The sequence below is a fragment of the Pipistrellus hanaki genome (genome assembly GCF_964339955.1).
Source record: "Pipistrellus hanaki genome assembly, chromosome: 6".
Lineage (NCBI taxonomy): Eukaryota > Metazoa > Chordata > Mammalia > Chiroptera > Vespertilionidae > Pipistrellus > Pipistrellus hanaki.
Genome location: NC_140508.1, coordinates 21,552,264 through 21,569,952, shown reverse-complemented (window position 1 = coordinate 21,569,952; position 17,689 = coordinate 21,552,264). Strand labels below are relative to the sequence as shown.

The 17,689-nt window shown below is 37.8% G+C and overlaps 1 protein-coding gene across 1 annotated transcript in view; it reads left to right on the top strand.

Annotated features, from left to right (window-relative positions):
• MACROD2 (mono-ADP ribosylhydrolase 2) overlaps window positions 1–17,689 on the top strand; it is a 1,842,294-nt gene that overhangs the window by 1,621,814 nt on the left and 202,791 nt on the right. The window contains exon 9 of the mRNA XM_084887643.1: window positions 16,153–16,234. Within this exon, the coding sequence (XP_084743769.1) occupies window positions 16,153–16,234 (82 nt within the window). The remainder of the gene's footprint in view (window positions 1–16,152; window positions 16,235–17,689) is intronic.

The following is a 17,689-nucleotide window of genomic DNA, read 5'->3' as shown; positions in this document are numbered from 1 at the left end:
GCCATGTATTCAATATTATTCTGTGACAATTACTTCACACACATCACCACATTGAAGAGTCTAGACAATCTTATGGTATTAGTCTATTATCAGCCTATTTTTCTAATGAAATTGCTTGACATTAGAGGAGTTAAGCAATTTACTGGAACTGACAAGTAAGTGACCAAATTCATATACAAAATCTGGATGGTCTTCAGTCTTTCCCATTCTACCAGAGCACCTTCCTTGATAAAACCGGGTGGCTTCTCTAAAACTGAGCCTGTCATTTGGATTGGCTGAATTTGAACTCATGGGTAGGCATGGCCATCTATTCCAGGAGCCCCAATTTTATGCAAACAGGGAAAGATACATTTGTATACTAAGTTAGGCATGAATATATAATTGAGTAGAATTTTTTTAAAAAGTGAATGAAATTTTAAGGTAAAAGATTCATGTTTAAGAAAACTTTGCAATTGACCAGAATTTCTCAGATCATCAGTGAGCTGGATTATACGAGGAACCTCATTTAAAACTCTCAGCATTCTAGGCTACTCTATGGTAAATACTGCAAAGTAATCTCATGAACCCCCTCACTGGTTTAAGTCCCACACTGGACTGCTTGGGATGTCACAGAGATTTCATTAGTTTGCTTTGCTTAGCCCTTTTCAGTTGGTTCCTACATTAGATTGCCTCTCCCAATATATTCTGCAACATGGAGGCATTTATACTGATATTAGAGTCCCGATGCACAAAATTTGTGCAAAGGGCTTGGCCCTCACAGCTGCCGCAGCTGCCTCACCCTTATAGCCCCAGCTTTGTCTGGAAGGTCATCCAGAAAGACATCAGGTCTAATTAGTATATTACACTGTTATTATTATAGATATTTACTTAATAGAGAAACATTTTTCTGTCATCTGAGCCCTCTGATTTTTATTCCTAGTCCATTTTTCTAATGCATAATAATGAGAGTGTGGATTTAGTCCTTTTTTTTTTTTCCAGAACAGCATAATTTCTAGATTAGGCACCAAAGGGAACAAATGATATTTCTAGTACTGAGCAGAAGTCTCATGTAAGCCCATGCCCCATGCTGTCTAGAAAAGAGTTATTCATTTCATACCTGCTGGTTGGAGAAGAACCTGGCTAAAGGTCAGAGCAGCTGATTGACATAGAAAACAAAGAGGATGCTCCATGACTAGACTGTATGGTAAACTAATAGGATAGCAGCAAGATCCTCAATGTCAAGAAAAGAAAAAAAAAGCAATATAATTAATTCCCTGAAAACCAGGACTATTCCAAAGTGGACCTCAAACATGTTGAAAGACTTTTGCACATGCAGTTTCCCAAATATTTAACCTGGAAGTTAAGCACGCCTTAAATAATTTGTTTTCCATAATGGGTGTATATGTTTCCCAACCTAGAAATTAAATTGAATAGCAAAATAGAATCCTGGTTAATGTTGTTCAAGGAACACATCATCAGTGGGTCTTTCCAAATACTTTTACATATGTTCACAAAATTAAATTTTCTCCCCCATTTCCAAACTCCCCCAAAGTATAACATAGGGGATCAGTTTGCTTGTAACAAATAAATTATACAGTTAAATTCTATGGAACAAGTTCAAACTTCAGATGGAAAGTTTCCTGTGGATATTGGCAATGTTATTTTAGGAATATGTCTCTCTAAGCAATTGAGCAGATAGTTACTCTAAATTGTGCAAATATGCCAATTACATGTTCATATCATTGTAATCTGAGCATGTTCTTTCCTGCTGAAAGATGGTTGCAATGGAATATTTTTAGATATGGCATACATGTGAATAAAGCATTGTTTTTCTAATAAATATGCAAACACTGTATTTTTACTGACCTTAACTTTTGACCTGTAACCAGTATCAGAGATGTCAGAGATAATGACACAGGCACTGCAGTCTTTAGTATCACAGATGCTGCAGCAGAATCAAATAGATTTTTAAAGGATTACAGCAGCAAGTGTTGCATAACTAGACAGTATAATGGGTGGGACATCTGTTGGCTATTTTCAGAAAGCTGTCATTCTGTTACCCTCTTTTAAAATGCTCTTGGTGAGTACCTGGCTTTTTGTTGTTCCTTTTTTCCCATATGCCCCCAGTGATTAAAAGGTTAACATGTAGGTCTATGTTCTAGTCTTGTTTTCATAGCCTTTATTTTTCCATGGGGAAGGGTTGTTGTTAGTTTGGTTTCTTTCTTTTTTTTGTTTTTTTGTTTATTCCTTTGTTGTTTTAATTTGTGTTTTGCTTAAAAAGACAAAAAGAGTGTCTTACCAAATTTAGGATAATAATATTTTGCAGTTAGGTTCTTGATGCTCTGAGCTCATACACATAAAACCAAACCCCTTGAGTCCAGCACAAAGTATTCAATAACTATTAGTCTTTTTCCTCTCCCTACTCTTACCCTGAGAAGATATAATTTTTATAATGGATTTGGTCTTAAAATATAGAGTTTAGAAAACTGCCTTATTAGCAATAACTATCATCTATCTGTTTATCTATAATCTAATCATACAGATGTACCAATATACCAGCCATACTTGCTCTATGTCGCTAAGTCATGATTCTCTGGGGAGTGGTGTTCTATTCCCAAGGAGGGTAGAGAGCCATGTGCCAGGGAGGACTTGAAGCCAGTTGTAAAACAAGAGCCCATCTTCCTAGATCAGTAAAAACTGGGAGGAGAAATGTTTTTGTATACAAAAGCATGAATATTTAATGCAGTCCATTAAACAAAGAACCATGTGACAAATAGAATTTTTCAGAGGACACTTTGGGCACCATCACAACTCCCCAAGGAAGATTTAACAATTCTCATGGGTATTCTCTGACTTCTTTCCTTTAAAAAAATAAAACTTAATTGATAAAACCACTAAAAGTAAAGAGTTTGATTTTCAAAATATGAAGTGGGAACCAGCCTGTTTGTCTACCAGGGGACTGCAGTGTGTTTAGAAGGCGGGAGGGGGGAGAATAAAGGCTACTTCTTCTAGGGAGAGAGCCAGGGGGCTACCCTTCTACCCTTTTCTCATATTTTCTTTCTTTTGGGGGGCTCTGTGTCACAGAATTGTGGTCATCAAGCCATTCAAAGCCCACGTACTGGTCCAGTAGAGATGTACAAGGGAGGCTTGTCTCTATGCCCTTCTGTCAGCTACATCAATTGCTAAGTACAATAGAAACAGGACTGAAGTAAAAGGTGGTGTCTACCTCAAGGGTCTGTAGTCTAGTTGGGCACATATTCCTTTATCTGGCATTTAGAGAGAATTAATATAAAATAGCTACAAGTAGATAAAAACACAAGTAATTATTCATGGTTTGGATCAGATAGTACATTTTAGAGGAGAGAAAGAGATGTGGGGTGGTGAGAGGAGTGACATAAATGAAACACTCCCTTTCCTCTCTCTTATACACTCTACAAAAACACCCACCCACACATGTGCCCCACACATGCAGGCATCTCTGCTGTCACCACCCAGCCCCGAGGGGCATTTTGGATAGAACCACTCTGGTTTTCTACTTCTTGTTGTGTGAGGCATGAGCCTATGGAAAATTACTCAAGAATGATTGTTCTCTTGGGGTTTGGGTTTTGAACAAAAAAAGATTCTTTCTTTGCAGGAGTGGGAGGGACACCAGCTTGAGAAAAACAGCTTTTGTCCTCACAAAATGCTCTTTCAGATGCTATGTTAATAAGCTTCCTTTGAACTATACATGGTGCCTGCATGGGTTTCAGATGCTAATAGAAATGTTGAGAAAATGAGAATGCACTGGACAGACGGTTTGCACAGTTATTCTGTGGCCACATTCTGTTCAGCATCATGACCAGGCTTCAGAGCCATCCTGTGACTTGGCATAGCGTTTCCATTTTGAGGAGAGATTTTTTTTTTTATTTCTCCTGATGATGGCATTTTTTTTTTTTAAGATTGTGATTTGTTGGCTGTATAAAGCACTGTCCTCAGTGGGAAGCTCCTAAGCAGCAGTGAATGACAATTCTTTCTTGAAGTTTTTAATCACTGTGACAAAAAACAAAAGAGTAATTATTAACTTTTATAGCTGAACTACCTCTGCAGATGTTCTTAATCAAATAAAAGAAAAGGGGAAGAATATTCTCATAAGGAGGAGTATGAAATATACTATCGGGGGGTTGCAGCTAGGTTTGCTGGGTTGAAACAAGCTCCACAAGAGTGCTTGATAAACAATAGCTTCATCACTGGAAGGTAATTTCACATCACAGACTAAACTGTAAAATTTGAGTCAAAGACCTATTTCTGGCACAGTCTTCTCAGTTTAAGGGTACCAGGGGCACAGTGTGAGTGATAGAAAAATGTATCTTAACCAAGTTAGAAACGGAATCATATTAAATTAACCTTTGATTGGCTGGATACTGAGAGAGTAAGTTGATTTGGCCAATTTTCTTCTCATGTCTTGATTTGAGTTCTCTGAGCAGACCCTGAGAAAAGGACTAGAATGCCTTTAGATTATTTATGAGGGAAGTAAAGTAAAAAAAGTCAACACAGAGCATGCAAGCAAGTTACCACCCTGAGCAACCAGAATCCCTCCCCCCACAAGAGAGTTCACCCCAGGGTGATGAAGAGGGAGTATTTCAACATCACCTCCTGCCATTCTTTGGTTGAGAGCTTCCAGGGTAGAGACAGTAATTCTCCAAATTCCCAGCTTACTAGATACTTGATCAGATTCTCTTAGTACAAAGAAACCCTTCAGGCAAAGAAATACAGATGCTTCCTCATTATCTGGCTTCTATTACGATATTTCTAAGACACAAGGGAATATCATAGGATACCTGGAGAGCCATCACACCTCCAGACTACACATACTCATTTTCTCTTTTACAGATCTGTTAAAATCCATCTAAGTAACTGACCTCTTACACATAAGGAAATCCATTACTCTTATACCAAAATATATATATAACTACCATTAGAAAAATAAATACATCTGTATAAATATATTTCTTTTCAGCTCTGGGCACCATCAGCCATATTAAAACAGATCTTACCTTATCTTGGTATGGCTGTCATTGCATACTCACCCAGGATGGACTCAATTTCCCATCTTCAGAATGTTTAGTTTCAGGAGGAGAAACCCTGATCTCAACAAACCTGCTGCCACTTTATTTAGGAAACATTTATAGCTTGTATTGACTTTTCATACTTCTTTAAAATGAATCCTGACCTTTAACCCATTAGCACAACCACAGAATATGGTTGTGTCTCCTCAAAGAGCTGATAGCAGAGTTAGCTGTTGGACAGACTTCATGTGTGATTGGCTTTGTCACTTGTATCATTGGAAATGACATAGAAAGTGGATGTGAAAAGGAAATAATTCAAATTGCCAAAAATAGAGTGTTGTTGCCATAGGTGATGTTTTCTGAGAAGCAGGCTGAGAAGGAAATCATGGGCAGGAGGTTTATTGGATCATGCTGGGAATGGGATGAGGGTAGCCCGGTTGGGAAGAGGAGACGTTGAATACACTAGGAGCTCTGAAGCCAGGGTGGTGCATCAGTTTGCTAAGGCAACCATACAGACTGCCACAGACTCAACCGTTTCAACAACAGAAATTATTTTCTCACACTTCTGGGGGCTAGAAGTCTGAGATCAAGATGTCAATAGTGTAGGTTTCTTCTGAAGCTTCTCCCTGGGCTTGTAGATGGCTATCTTCTCCCTGTGTCCTCACACGGTTCCCATATGTGTCTGTGTCCTGATACCCCCTTCTTATTAGGACACCAATCATATTGGGCTAAGGCCCATCTTCATGATCTCATTGTAACTTAATTACCTCTTTAATCAGCCTAATTCCAAGTACAGTCCCAGTCTGAGATACTGAGGGTTAGGACTTCAACATGTAAATTTGGGGGCAGGGAATTTAGCCCATAATCAGTGGCCCTAATTGAGAAAGGGGGTCCCAGACTCTGGAGTGCTGCCTTAGCCAGTCACTGGGTGCTGCCTTCCTTCAGGAAGATGGTTGGTGTGGGTAAGGTGCTCTTTCCAGCAGAGGACAGTCCTCTGAGAGGGTAACTTCAGAACTGTGAGTTACTTGCACCTCCAGCGATGGGAAGAATGATGGCTCTTGTTCTAGAGGGAGGGGCAGATATGTAGCACACCACAGCACCCTTTCCAATTCTGAAAAGGGAATCTGTCCTTTATCATTTTTTTCTTTATTGATTAAGGTATTACATATATGTCCTTATCTCCCAGTTGCCCCCCACACACATACTTTCCCATTCATGCCCTCACCCCACTAGTGTCTGTGTCCATTGGTAATGCTTATATGCATACACACAAGTCCTTTGGTTGATCTCTCCCCACCCCCCCCCCCACCCTCTCCTGCCTCTCTCTGATATTTGATGGTCTGATCAATGCTTCTCTGTTCTTTGTCTTTGACTGGCATTTCACCCAGTATCTCCCAGGATCATTTCTTTCATGACCAGGGCCAGGCCAGCATTTAGAACTGCAGGTCCTATACCCTTGTGTGTGCCTCTGTCTCTTCTGTGCTAGGCATATGGAGCATCTTCAAGGACCATGGCAGATGTGTCCATTTGTGAGGTTGTCCATTTTGATGGATATGACACATGCTTGTAAATTAACTTGTATGAATGAGCCTGCAGCACAAATCAAAATAACTCTTGGTTCTTCAGCTACATGGCCATTTTTCTTATAGAGTTGAAGAAAAGTCAAAAAGAGCAATTTATCAAAACAAAACATGTAAACTCTGAATTGTGTTGCCACAGAGCAATGACAGATGAACTGAGTCTGGAAAAAAGAAAACCCACAGTATCCTTTTTAAGAATGCAGAAATAATTTTACAATGCAAAGATGCCCTTTGAATGTTTATGGATTTAAAATGCCCTCCAACTCATCCCAATGTCATTGGGAACATGGAGAGGAAAAATTTCCTGTTCTCTAATGTGGAGATTTAAATGCTAGCTTCTGTGCTGCAGTGCATAAGTCTGAACATACTCAAAACCCTTAAGAACCAGAAGAATGATATTTGGTGACATTTGATAAGGAAATTAAAATATTAGGGCAGAGTCTCCTATAGGGTCTTGTGAAATCTTGTCCACTGTTACAGTCCAACTGTTCAGTTATTCTTTTTTCCTTTCTCTTATTGGCTGATATGACCAGACCAAAAAATAATAAAAACAATAAAGAAAAGGAACTGCTTTATATATAACAATGGCCATTTTTGTAAATGTTCTTTTAAGATAGAATTCCTTAGCAATGTCAAAATTGGAATAAAATGACCTTTCAGCATACCGGTTCAAAAAAAAGTGCTACCAATGTTCTCTAACTGGCTCATACTTTCCCTGACCTGTTTAAAAGATCAGAATAGAAATAAAGGACTCACCAAGTGAGCAAGGGAATATTGATTATATCTATACTTGAGGCCTTGTGCACAAAATCTGTTCACAGGTAGGGTTCCTAAGCCTGGCCAGGATTGCAGGTGGCCTCTAGATGCTAAAAGCTGTCCCTGGTTGATAGCTAGGAAGAAAATCAGGATCTCAGTTCTACAACTGTAAGGACCTATCAGGTCTAGTAATAAGTAATGGCGTTTTTCAACATTCGTTTAAAATGTTGCTTGGCGTTGACTTGTATTGACATAACCTTCAAACACGTGGTATCTACAGTATCTATAGAAAGTGTGAAGTGCAATTAACAAGTTTTGCTTGAAAAAGTTTGTGTTTGGTTTGGTTTTTGTTGCAGAACTAGGGCTAAGAAGATGGCGGATGAAGAGCATATTCGGCACTGCATGCTTTACGAGTTCCAATTAGGAAGAAAAGCAAGTGAGGCTGCAAAAAACATCTGTAGTGCTCTTGGTCAAGATGCAGTTAGCGCCAGAAAATGCCAGCGTTGGTTTGAGAAATTTCGCGAGGGAAATTTTTCGTTAGATGACAAGAGTGGTCGAGGCCGTGTGTCCAATTTTGATCAAGAAGCTCTTCAAGCTCTTTTGGTGCAAAATCTTCAAATTACCCAACAAGAGCTTGCGACAACTTTAAATTGTTCACAAAAAACAATTTCCAATCAATTGCGTGCACTTGGCAAAGTCCAAAAGTTTGGAAAATGGGTTCCTCATGAGTTGACCAACAACAACCGTAATCAAAGAGTCACAATTTGCAGTTCGCTCCTCTCTTGTCAAAACCGTTTGCCGTTTTTAGAGCAAATTGTTACCAGAGATGAAAAATGGGTGCTGTATGTTAATTTGAAAAGGTGGCCTCAATGGTTGGACAAAAATGAGGCTCCGCAGCCTACACCAAAACCTGACTGACTTGCATGCGAAAAAAGTGATGTTGTGTGTTTGGTGGAATTTTAAAGGAATTCTTCATTATGAACTTTTACCATCTAACCAAACCATTGCAAGTGCAGTGTATAGTGCCCAATTGGAAAGGTTAGCCCAAGCTTTACGAGAAAAAGAACCTGCGCTGATTAATCGTAAGGGTGTAATTCTTCACCACGATAACGCACGACCGCATACTGCAAGAATCACTGCTGAAAAACTCCGCCAGTTGGAATGGGAAGTTCTCCCTCAACCTGCATATTCTCCTGATATTGCCCCTTCCGATTACCATTTGTTTCGTTCTTTGCAAAACTTTCTTCTTGGAAAACAATTTAATAATGAAGAATGCCTCAAAAATGCATTGACCAAATTTTTTGCATCAAAATCACAAGAATTTTACAACAGAGGGATTAAAATGCTTCCTGAGCGTTGGGCACAAGTAGTAGAAAACAACGGCAACTATATTGTTGATTTAATTTTGTTGTATTGTTTAAATAAATTCGATTTAAAAAAAGTATTAGAAAACGACATTAATTATTACTAGACCTAATAGATTCTGCCAACAACCTAGATGCGCTTGGAAAAGTACCCCAGGTAGGCACTGCAGCCAACACCTTGACTGTAGCTTTGGGGACCCTGAGCAGAGACCTCAACTCTGTTGGGCATTGACTTTTCACCTATGAAATAATAAATAATCATTGGCTCAAGCTACTAAATCTGTAATGCACAACAGAGAACTACCACACTGGGAGAAGGGCAGATTGCTCTCCTTTACTCCATTTGAAAGGAGGGAATGGACTACGGCTCAGGGAGCACAATGTCTTGTTTTTGTTCTTCAATTAATCACTAAGTGACCTCATCCCTTTCTTCCCCTACTGAACCTTGATTTACTCATATCAACAAGCAAGCTCAGATGGTGCAGTTCTTCTACCCATCTTCTTATACAACTTTGATTCTTAAAACCTAAAATTTAATTCACTTATTAGCAGTAGCCACTGTTTTATTAAATGCCCTAATATCCAAGCCTGCATTGATAAGGCTGTTGGGTTTTCTTTTAGGAAAGCTGAGACTTCACCCCTTTCCCATCAGGCTGCACTTACACAGTGTAGCTCTCCATTAAGCCTTAATTAAAGCATTATTTGTGCACACCAGATATTTCAATGTTTTGTTATTGGGGAAGCAAATGACACTCATCAGCATCCCTTCATTCTCCAGTATCACTGAACACAGGGTAATCTTTGCTATGTCAACTGCCCTAGGACTGGTAGCTGTGAAAAAATGAGGTGGGCTATGGGTTACAGATATTTGAAACCTGCTTCACTGTGTAACACTTTTCAGGGGCAGTTGATGTGACGCTAAAAAAGATTAATAGAACTATGTCATCATGTTTATGGGGCATAAAACACCCAACTGTGGATTAATGGATATCCTGGTGTAAGAAATACATCTTTACTCCTTTATACCTTGATGGGTGAGCTACAGTTGGCATCAGTGGAAATATATGGAGAGGTTGACTTTAGAAGGTCAGCTTTAAAAGGACTTTTTTGACCTCTAAGTCAATGGAAATAGATTTTTGTTGTTGACCAAGACAACTGTAAGAGAAGTCTTTTCAACCTTTAAAAAATTGTTATTGAAGTGTAACATACAGAAAGGAACACACATCCTAAGTGCACCACTTGATACATTTTTACAAACTGAACACAGCCATAGAAATAGCACCCAAATAAAAACAAACAAACAAACAAAAACACCTAGGATTCCTGGTGTTCCCTTTGGTCCCTTTCCACCTACCAGCACCCTGAGTCATTGCTAGTCTAACTTCTAACAACAAAGGTGATTTTGTCTTTTTCTGTAATATTTTTTAACTTTATGGAAGTGGGATCATTCAGCATGTACTCTTTTTTCCTTGACTCTTGTGTGAATAAATCACAATTTATTTATTCTTCCATTTTAGGCATTTAAATGGCTTTCTATTTGGAGATACTATAATAGTGCTGCTATGAACATTGTGGTGGGTATCTTCTGGGGAACATATTATGCACATTGTGTTGGGAGTAAAGCTGGGAGTAAAATTGCCCACAGTCTATGTGAAAATTCAGCTAATTTAGTAGATATTGCCATAGAATCTCCCAAAGTTTTTGTATAAATTTTTACTTCCAAAAGTAGGATGTGAAAATTTTGTTAATCCATATCTCTGACAATACTTAATATTGTATTTTCACTTACAAAAGCTTTTAAAACTTTTAATACATTTTAGTTTATAGGTGTTATCATGGTTTCTATTGTGAAACTAATAAGCACCTATATGAAAACATCAATACTGCCTCAGAAGCCATTGTACCCCACATAGTATCATTGGATAAGATGACGGGTAGTAACAATAAATGACTCATGTTCTTTATATAGCTCTTTTCCACTTAGTAAAAGCACCCAGAATCCTCCATAATTCAGTTCTCAGGTCTTCTGAAAAACATAAAGGAAACTCTACCTCCTAAAGAAGTTAATTTCTGGTTCTGTAACTATACACCCTTGAACAATATCTGCCATATACTTAGATTTTAATCAAGTCTGTTTGCCGGAACATATAGTGCACTGTAAATATTTACAGAGCTCATAATGTCTATCAGGGCCTGTGCCACATACTGTAAATAAAGATGAGCACTACTCAATTCTTCATTAGGTTCTAGTTTAACATATAAAAAGGACTACAGTTAATTCCTAGAAATATGAGAGTTGCCTTTTGTATTATCTGCTATTATGTTTTAGCCTGAGGACCCGTCTGAGTTGACTAATAATATGCCCATTTAAAAAAGTGTGAGCCCTAGCCAATTTGGCTCAATGGATAGAGTGTTTGGACTGCAGACTGACAGGTCCCTGTTTCAATTTCAGACAAGGGCACATGTCCCGGTTGCAGACTCAATCCCCAGTAGAGGGCATGCAGGAGGCAGCCAATCAATGATTCTCTCCCATCATTGATGTTTCTATCTCTCTCTTCCTATCCATTCCTCTCTGAAGTCAATAAAAATATATTTAAAATAAGTGAATAGATTAATAAATATCTGGTTTAAAAAGGGGAGGTGAGCCATTTTAAGTACACAGAGTTTCTTTAACTACGAAAGAATGGCTGCACACTTTAGGAAGTTCACCAAGAAACTGAACAGGACCAACAAAAGTTTATCTTGAAGGAAGTAAATGGAATTTGAGTAACCTTGGCTGGTTAAATGCCTCCAAAAAGGAACATTGTTATTATTGTTTGTCCTTCACTGTGTTCTCCTACATGATCTTCAGTGATATGGTAAAGCTTAGATCAAGCAGGGTTTAATAAGGGAAGCTGAATCTTGTGGGTGGAATAGGATAAGGGAGTTGTTATAGGGATTAGATTTTATACAAGTGTAGGTGGAAATGGGAAAATTAACGTTCAGAAGGTATAATTAGCTGAGCAGAGCAAAGCTGGTGAAGAAGTCAATGAAAAGCCATTGCTTCTGCAGCTGACCAGATCTGGAGTATGTCAGTAGAGTAGGTAATCAAAAGGCAGGTCAAGAGATGGTCAAGAGGAAAGCTGAATGTGAAGTTGAAAAGAACAAAAACAAAGTAGAAGCTCTGAGGGCAAACTGGAACCCACGGGGACAGACTGCTACATGCATCTGTCTCTCAGGGCATGGCACCCCAAACTGCAATGCCCTGCAGAAGGAGCTGGTGTCTTTGCAGCAGAAGTGCATATGTGCCCAGCCCAGGACTCAGACAACCTGAGGCAGGGGAAACAGCAAGGGTTGCAAAAGCCACGGGCCAGCTGATGATCAACATGCACACCACCTGCCCAGCGCCTGATGCCCTGTACTCACTTGCCTAATGTAGTGGTTGCAGCTTCACTTCTGCCCTCCAAATCTCATGGAAATTTCTCTGTGGCCAACTCTAACCCAGAACCCAGAGAAATGTAAATCCCAGCTTACCTAAGCTGATTGAATACAAAATGACCACAGAGACAGACTATAACTGGTATTAAAGAAAAAATAAAAGGAGCATACAATTTAATCCTTTCTTTATAAAGACATGAAAACCACAGCTCAGTGAGCTGGTGGTTTGTCCAATGTCACAGAGATAGTAACAGGTATGTAAACTCAGTTCCCATGTGTGTCCATCTGGGTGATATTACAGAATGAACTGTGGACATGAAATTAAGATGCCTGAGATTTTGAAACTAATTAATTGTTTGGCCTTGGGAAAAATGCTCAAACTGAATTCAGGTTTTCTGGTGAGAGAATGACACCTGGGTGAGGCCCAACACATCGAAGGTGCTCAGTTAATAGCTAATGAATAAATGAATAAACACAGTCTTTCAAGAATAACCACTTTATAACATTTTTGAAGGAAGTGCCTACCATAAAAGAAAAAATAAAGCCATTGTTACATATTCTCATGAAATTTATCTGGGGCAAGAATGGGCACAGGTCATATTTCCAATCTCTTGATCGGTCATGCAGCAATTAGACTTTCTATATATTTTGTCACCCCATTGTGGCTTCTACTGGATCCATTCAGTCTGAGCTTTTCACCAAGTGTCCAATGTCACATAGCTGAAACACAAAGAATCCCAACAGTGGCAAGAGGACGACGCTAGAAGAATATCACATCTCTAGAAATGTGTTTCTATGTTTTACTCACAGATCTGCAATTTGGGCAGAGTCCAGCGGGAATAGCATATCTCTGCTCCAGGTGGCATCACCTTGGGTAATTTAAAAGTCAGGAGCTAAAATCATACAGAGGCTACTCACTTTCGACTAGGCCTATTGGCTAGAACTTCTACATGTGGGTGCTTCATATACAATAGTATCTCTGCTTTCTCCTGGCATGGTGATTGGGTACAAGAGTAAACTTCCAAAGAGGGCTAGATAGAAGCCACATCATCTCCTATGATTTGGACTCAGAAGTTACATGTCATTTCTGCCAGAGCTACAGACACCCCCAGATTCAAGATGAGAGAATAAGGATCCCACCTCTAAATGAGAGGAGTGTTAGCATCACATTTTAAGAGGAGCCTGGGGGACCGGACACCATGCTGCACACCATCTTGAAAAACACAATCTACCACAAGCACTGATCAATACCCACCACGAGTTTATGAACACAAGGCTTTCAACTCAAATGAGGTCTTGACTAACAGAGACTATGCTTTTTCACACATATATAAATGTATTTTCATATGCCTACATAATAAGTACTTGGTGTGTGAAGTTAATTATTGGATCCATCTTGCTTTTGAGATATTTTCAGTGTCATGCTGGAAGGCCAGGGCAGAGAACTGGGCCACTCAATTAGTTTAAAATAAAGTACCTTTTCCTCACCATCTACCTTCTCTCTGGAAAAATAAAACCAGGTTGCTGAAATTGGGACTCATACCATTTCCATGGTAACAAAGCCTAAAATGTTGAAAGTGGATTAAATTCTTTGCAATATTTAAGAAATCTGCACTAGTAGTCTGTGAAGTATTACCACTAACCCCTCTCCACAAAAACACGCACAGGTACATGAGTATTTTTTAAAAAAATAATAATTTATACTAAGTAAACATAAAAAATAAAGGAAAATGTGTATATATGAGATTGTCCTGGTTGGTCTTTTTAGGTATGTTATAAGTCAAATTTTCTTTTTTTATTTTTATCTCAACTAAATGGTTTTAGAAATAATTAGACTACCGTACTTGAAGCCTAGAGAAAAAGTCAACCATCATAGGAACAGGAGTGAGAATAATTATGGTGTTTGGAAACAACAAGCAGCTCAGTGCAATTGGAGAGTAGAATGTGTCTAAGACAAGTCTTATTTTTAGTGTTAGAACTCTTAATTATGCAGTATTTCAAAAATATAGGAAATTTTATGATAACCATGTACTTATCCCCATAGTTATAGCTATTATCCATTTGCCATATTTCCTCTGATCTCTTTCCCTTCTAAACAAGTAAAATATTAGCTATTCAGTTAAAGACTTACTTGTTCATCTCTTTAGCTTCCCTCTCTCCCCAGAAGTGATCAGCATCCTCAGGTTTGTGTGTGATATTCTTGGGTATGTTTCTGTATATTCATGCTTATGAATGACTCCCTTCCCTGTTGTATCTTTGTGCTTTAGAAACCGTGTATAAATGGTATCATAGAATATATGTTCCCTTGGAACTTGTTTTCTATTGCTCAACATTATGATATTTATCTTTAGTCACAGGGCATAGACATGCCGTAAGGAGAGTATAGCTAGCATTCAATATTGCACAGCTAGTCAATCATTTTTATAACTGATTTCATAGTTCACCTGGAGGGTAAGTTGATGGTGACAGTTTTTTGCACTTGAAGAAAATGTTATTGATATGCAGAAAGAACTAAATATTGATATGCAGAGACTCAATTGAATACAGGGAAAAGAAAATATGGATATTTGTACACATCTCCTTCCATTTGGGAGTCCAGATGCTTTCTCTTACAATAAATAATATGTAGGCAGTTACTGGGACTGCATGGTGTTTGGTGATTATATCATAGAAGTCCAGTAAGTGCCCCGGAGGCAGTGTATCTAGATGTGGGTCTAGACTTCTGTAGGGATCGGGGAGCCACAACTCTGAGCTTTCATCAGGGAATCCTGGTGATTCCTTGTGCCCTAGCCCTCCCTCTCCTCCTCCCACACCTGTAGATCTCTCCTGCTGGGAATGTTGAACTTGGCTAGCGTAGATCTGAACCCCACAGGCTGGAGAGCTGAGAGGCTGAGAGGAGGATGTCCATTTGTGTTCTTTCATATCCTGCCATGAGCACATCCCACTTCCATTCCTTACTGTCCTGAAAAATGCCTCCCTTGATGTTCTTTTCAATTACCAATTGTAGTTTGATAGATTAAGTAATTTTTAACTTGTGGTAGATTGTTACAATGAAGGAACTAAATGGGGTATTTATTTCAAGGCACACAATTGAGTCACTGATTCAATATCAGATATATGTGAGCTATTACCCATACTCCATTTCTCTCTTCTGCTTACCGTACTTTCTGAATGCTTAAAGAAACTCCTGACCTGCAGAAACTCTCTCAAAGCAGAAATGAGGACTGCACGCACAGTTTACTTTTGAAGTGGCATTTACTTATCCCATAATACTTACTAGATTAAAGTTATATTGGCCTCGTATAACTGTCAATTAACTGTATTTTATTTCTGTTGCATTTTTGAATATGTTAAGCCAAGAGCAAGTGACTTTATGCAGATTAAACTGGAAGAAGCTTTTAAGTTATACTCAAATACTATAATATTAGAATTGATAAGTATATTCAACAAGGGTAGGACAAAGAGCTTTGTTTACTGACATACTTTATTGTTATTCTGCTGTACACCTCTCATGTGGCTGTTTTATAAGACATAAAGTCTAGGTATCCTGTCAGAATCTTAGATCTTATTTATAGCTCATATAAAGTGGATTATTGTCATTTATTATTTCTTGTTTGATTTATGTAACATCTTTCCAAGAAAAAGTCCATGGGCCTATTTACATAAAAAGTACACACATAAACACACACACACTCATACATATACATACTAACACACACTCATACACAATATACTCACACACATACACATGCATACAGTCACATACACACGCTCACACATGCACATACACATATACTCACATACTCACACATATACTCACACACATACACATACACACACTCATATACACACTCGCACACTTGAACTTCACTCAGTGCTGTTGTGTAGCTAGCAGCACAGCACCAAAAATCTGTAGGAGGACTTCCCACTTTATTTTTGCTCTAAGACCAGGTTCTGGGAAGGTAGTTGCCATATTTTCTTTCACTTTGAGTGTTTATCTTTTGCCTCTAGGTGGATAGAATCATCTTCTGTGTCTTCTTAGAAGTGGACTTCAAAATCTACAAAAAGAAAATGAGTGACTTTTTCCCTGTAGGTAAGTAAAGCAATTACTTTCCTTTGGAATTGAGAATTGAAGAAATGGAGGCATCATTTCTATTTCTATTTCATTTTGCATCTTAAAGATGTTAACAAATGTGGTCTCTGTGCACAGGTCACCCAAGGGAACTTGTATCATAGTTTTTAAGAATTTGGGGTGATGATAGAAAATATAGGCCGGAGATCTCTATCACATGAGGTCATTGAGTCAGTGCATCTCTTGAGTCTCAGTTTCTCACATCAAAAAAGACATATTTGACCAAATAACTTCTAAAGGCTCTTTCTCTGGCCCACAATGGCAACAAGCTGTTTTGCAGACAGTAACACACTTAATAATTATTTAATAGATAGCTATTGATATGAGTTGGATTTAATAAATATTTTTCCTGTAGCCTTATGGCTAATTTTTTCTGCTTTATTCTTCTTGTTTTATCTTTTCTCTTTATTTCCTGTGTAACTACAGCGAGATGTTTATACCTGCACTTCTGCATTTTAAGTAGTCTTTAAAAAGTTTATGTAAACAATGCAATTTGTCATGGTGTGTGGTGTAAATATTTTTATGTCTTGTCAATATCACACTATATTGTATAAGATTTTATATATTTTTTTACTCCTTGAGATGTTTATAAATGATATAATTTTCATTTTTATGTCTTCTAAGATGAAAATATAATTTCATTCTAACATAAGATAAAAAAATTGCATAAATATAATCCATTATATTGAAAAAGTCTATCCATTAGCAGGTATTTCCAATGATACAGAACCAAAAATCTTACAAAAAATTTTTAAATGAGACAGTTTAATGGTTTAAGATGTATTAATAACTATGCAAATAAATGGTTGTTGAAAAATTGCTATTCTAAATAAATCCAAAAATGCATTTTAAGACTTGAGCCACTAAAATAATAATAAATCGTCTTCAATTTCACATCAATGCTTTAAGTCATGACATGTTCATGAAATTATTTTCAGTGCACATCTATAATAGCAAGTGCATTTTAAAACTAAATGTCAAAATCCCCCCAAATTGTTAAATATTTCTGCAATGCTGAGCCAACAGCCATTTGTAATGTCTAATTATTAAATATAAAATAAGGATAAGATCTAATGGAATATGTGACTGCAAACATAGATGAGATACAGTATATTATCTGTCCAAAATTTTAATTTATGGTTAACTTATAACTATACTATATTTGATTAGAATATGATTTTTCTAAGTTGCCATATAAACTTCCTACTCTGACTTAGTCAGAGTATCTCTAATTAGTCTTCTTAACCCTTTCAAAAGTAACAATAATAATAATAGTTTAAGGGGAAAAGGTCTTTTTTTATATAAAACCAAATTTCTATGTTTTGGGGTAATCGTCTGTCTTTAAATTTCACAGTTAGGTATCTGAAACAAAATGTATGAGAAAACACTGCAAGTTAGGCTAGAAATGATCATATT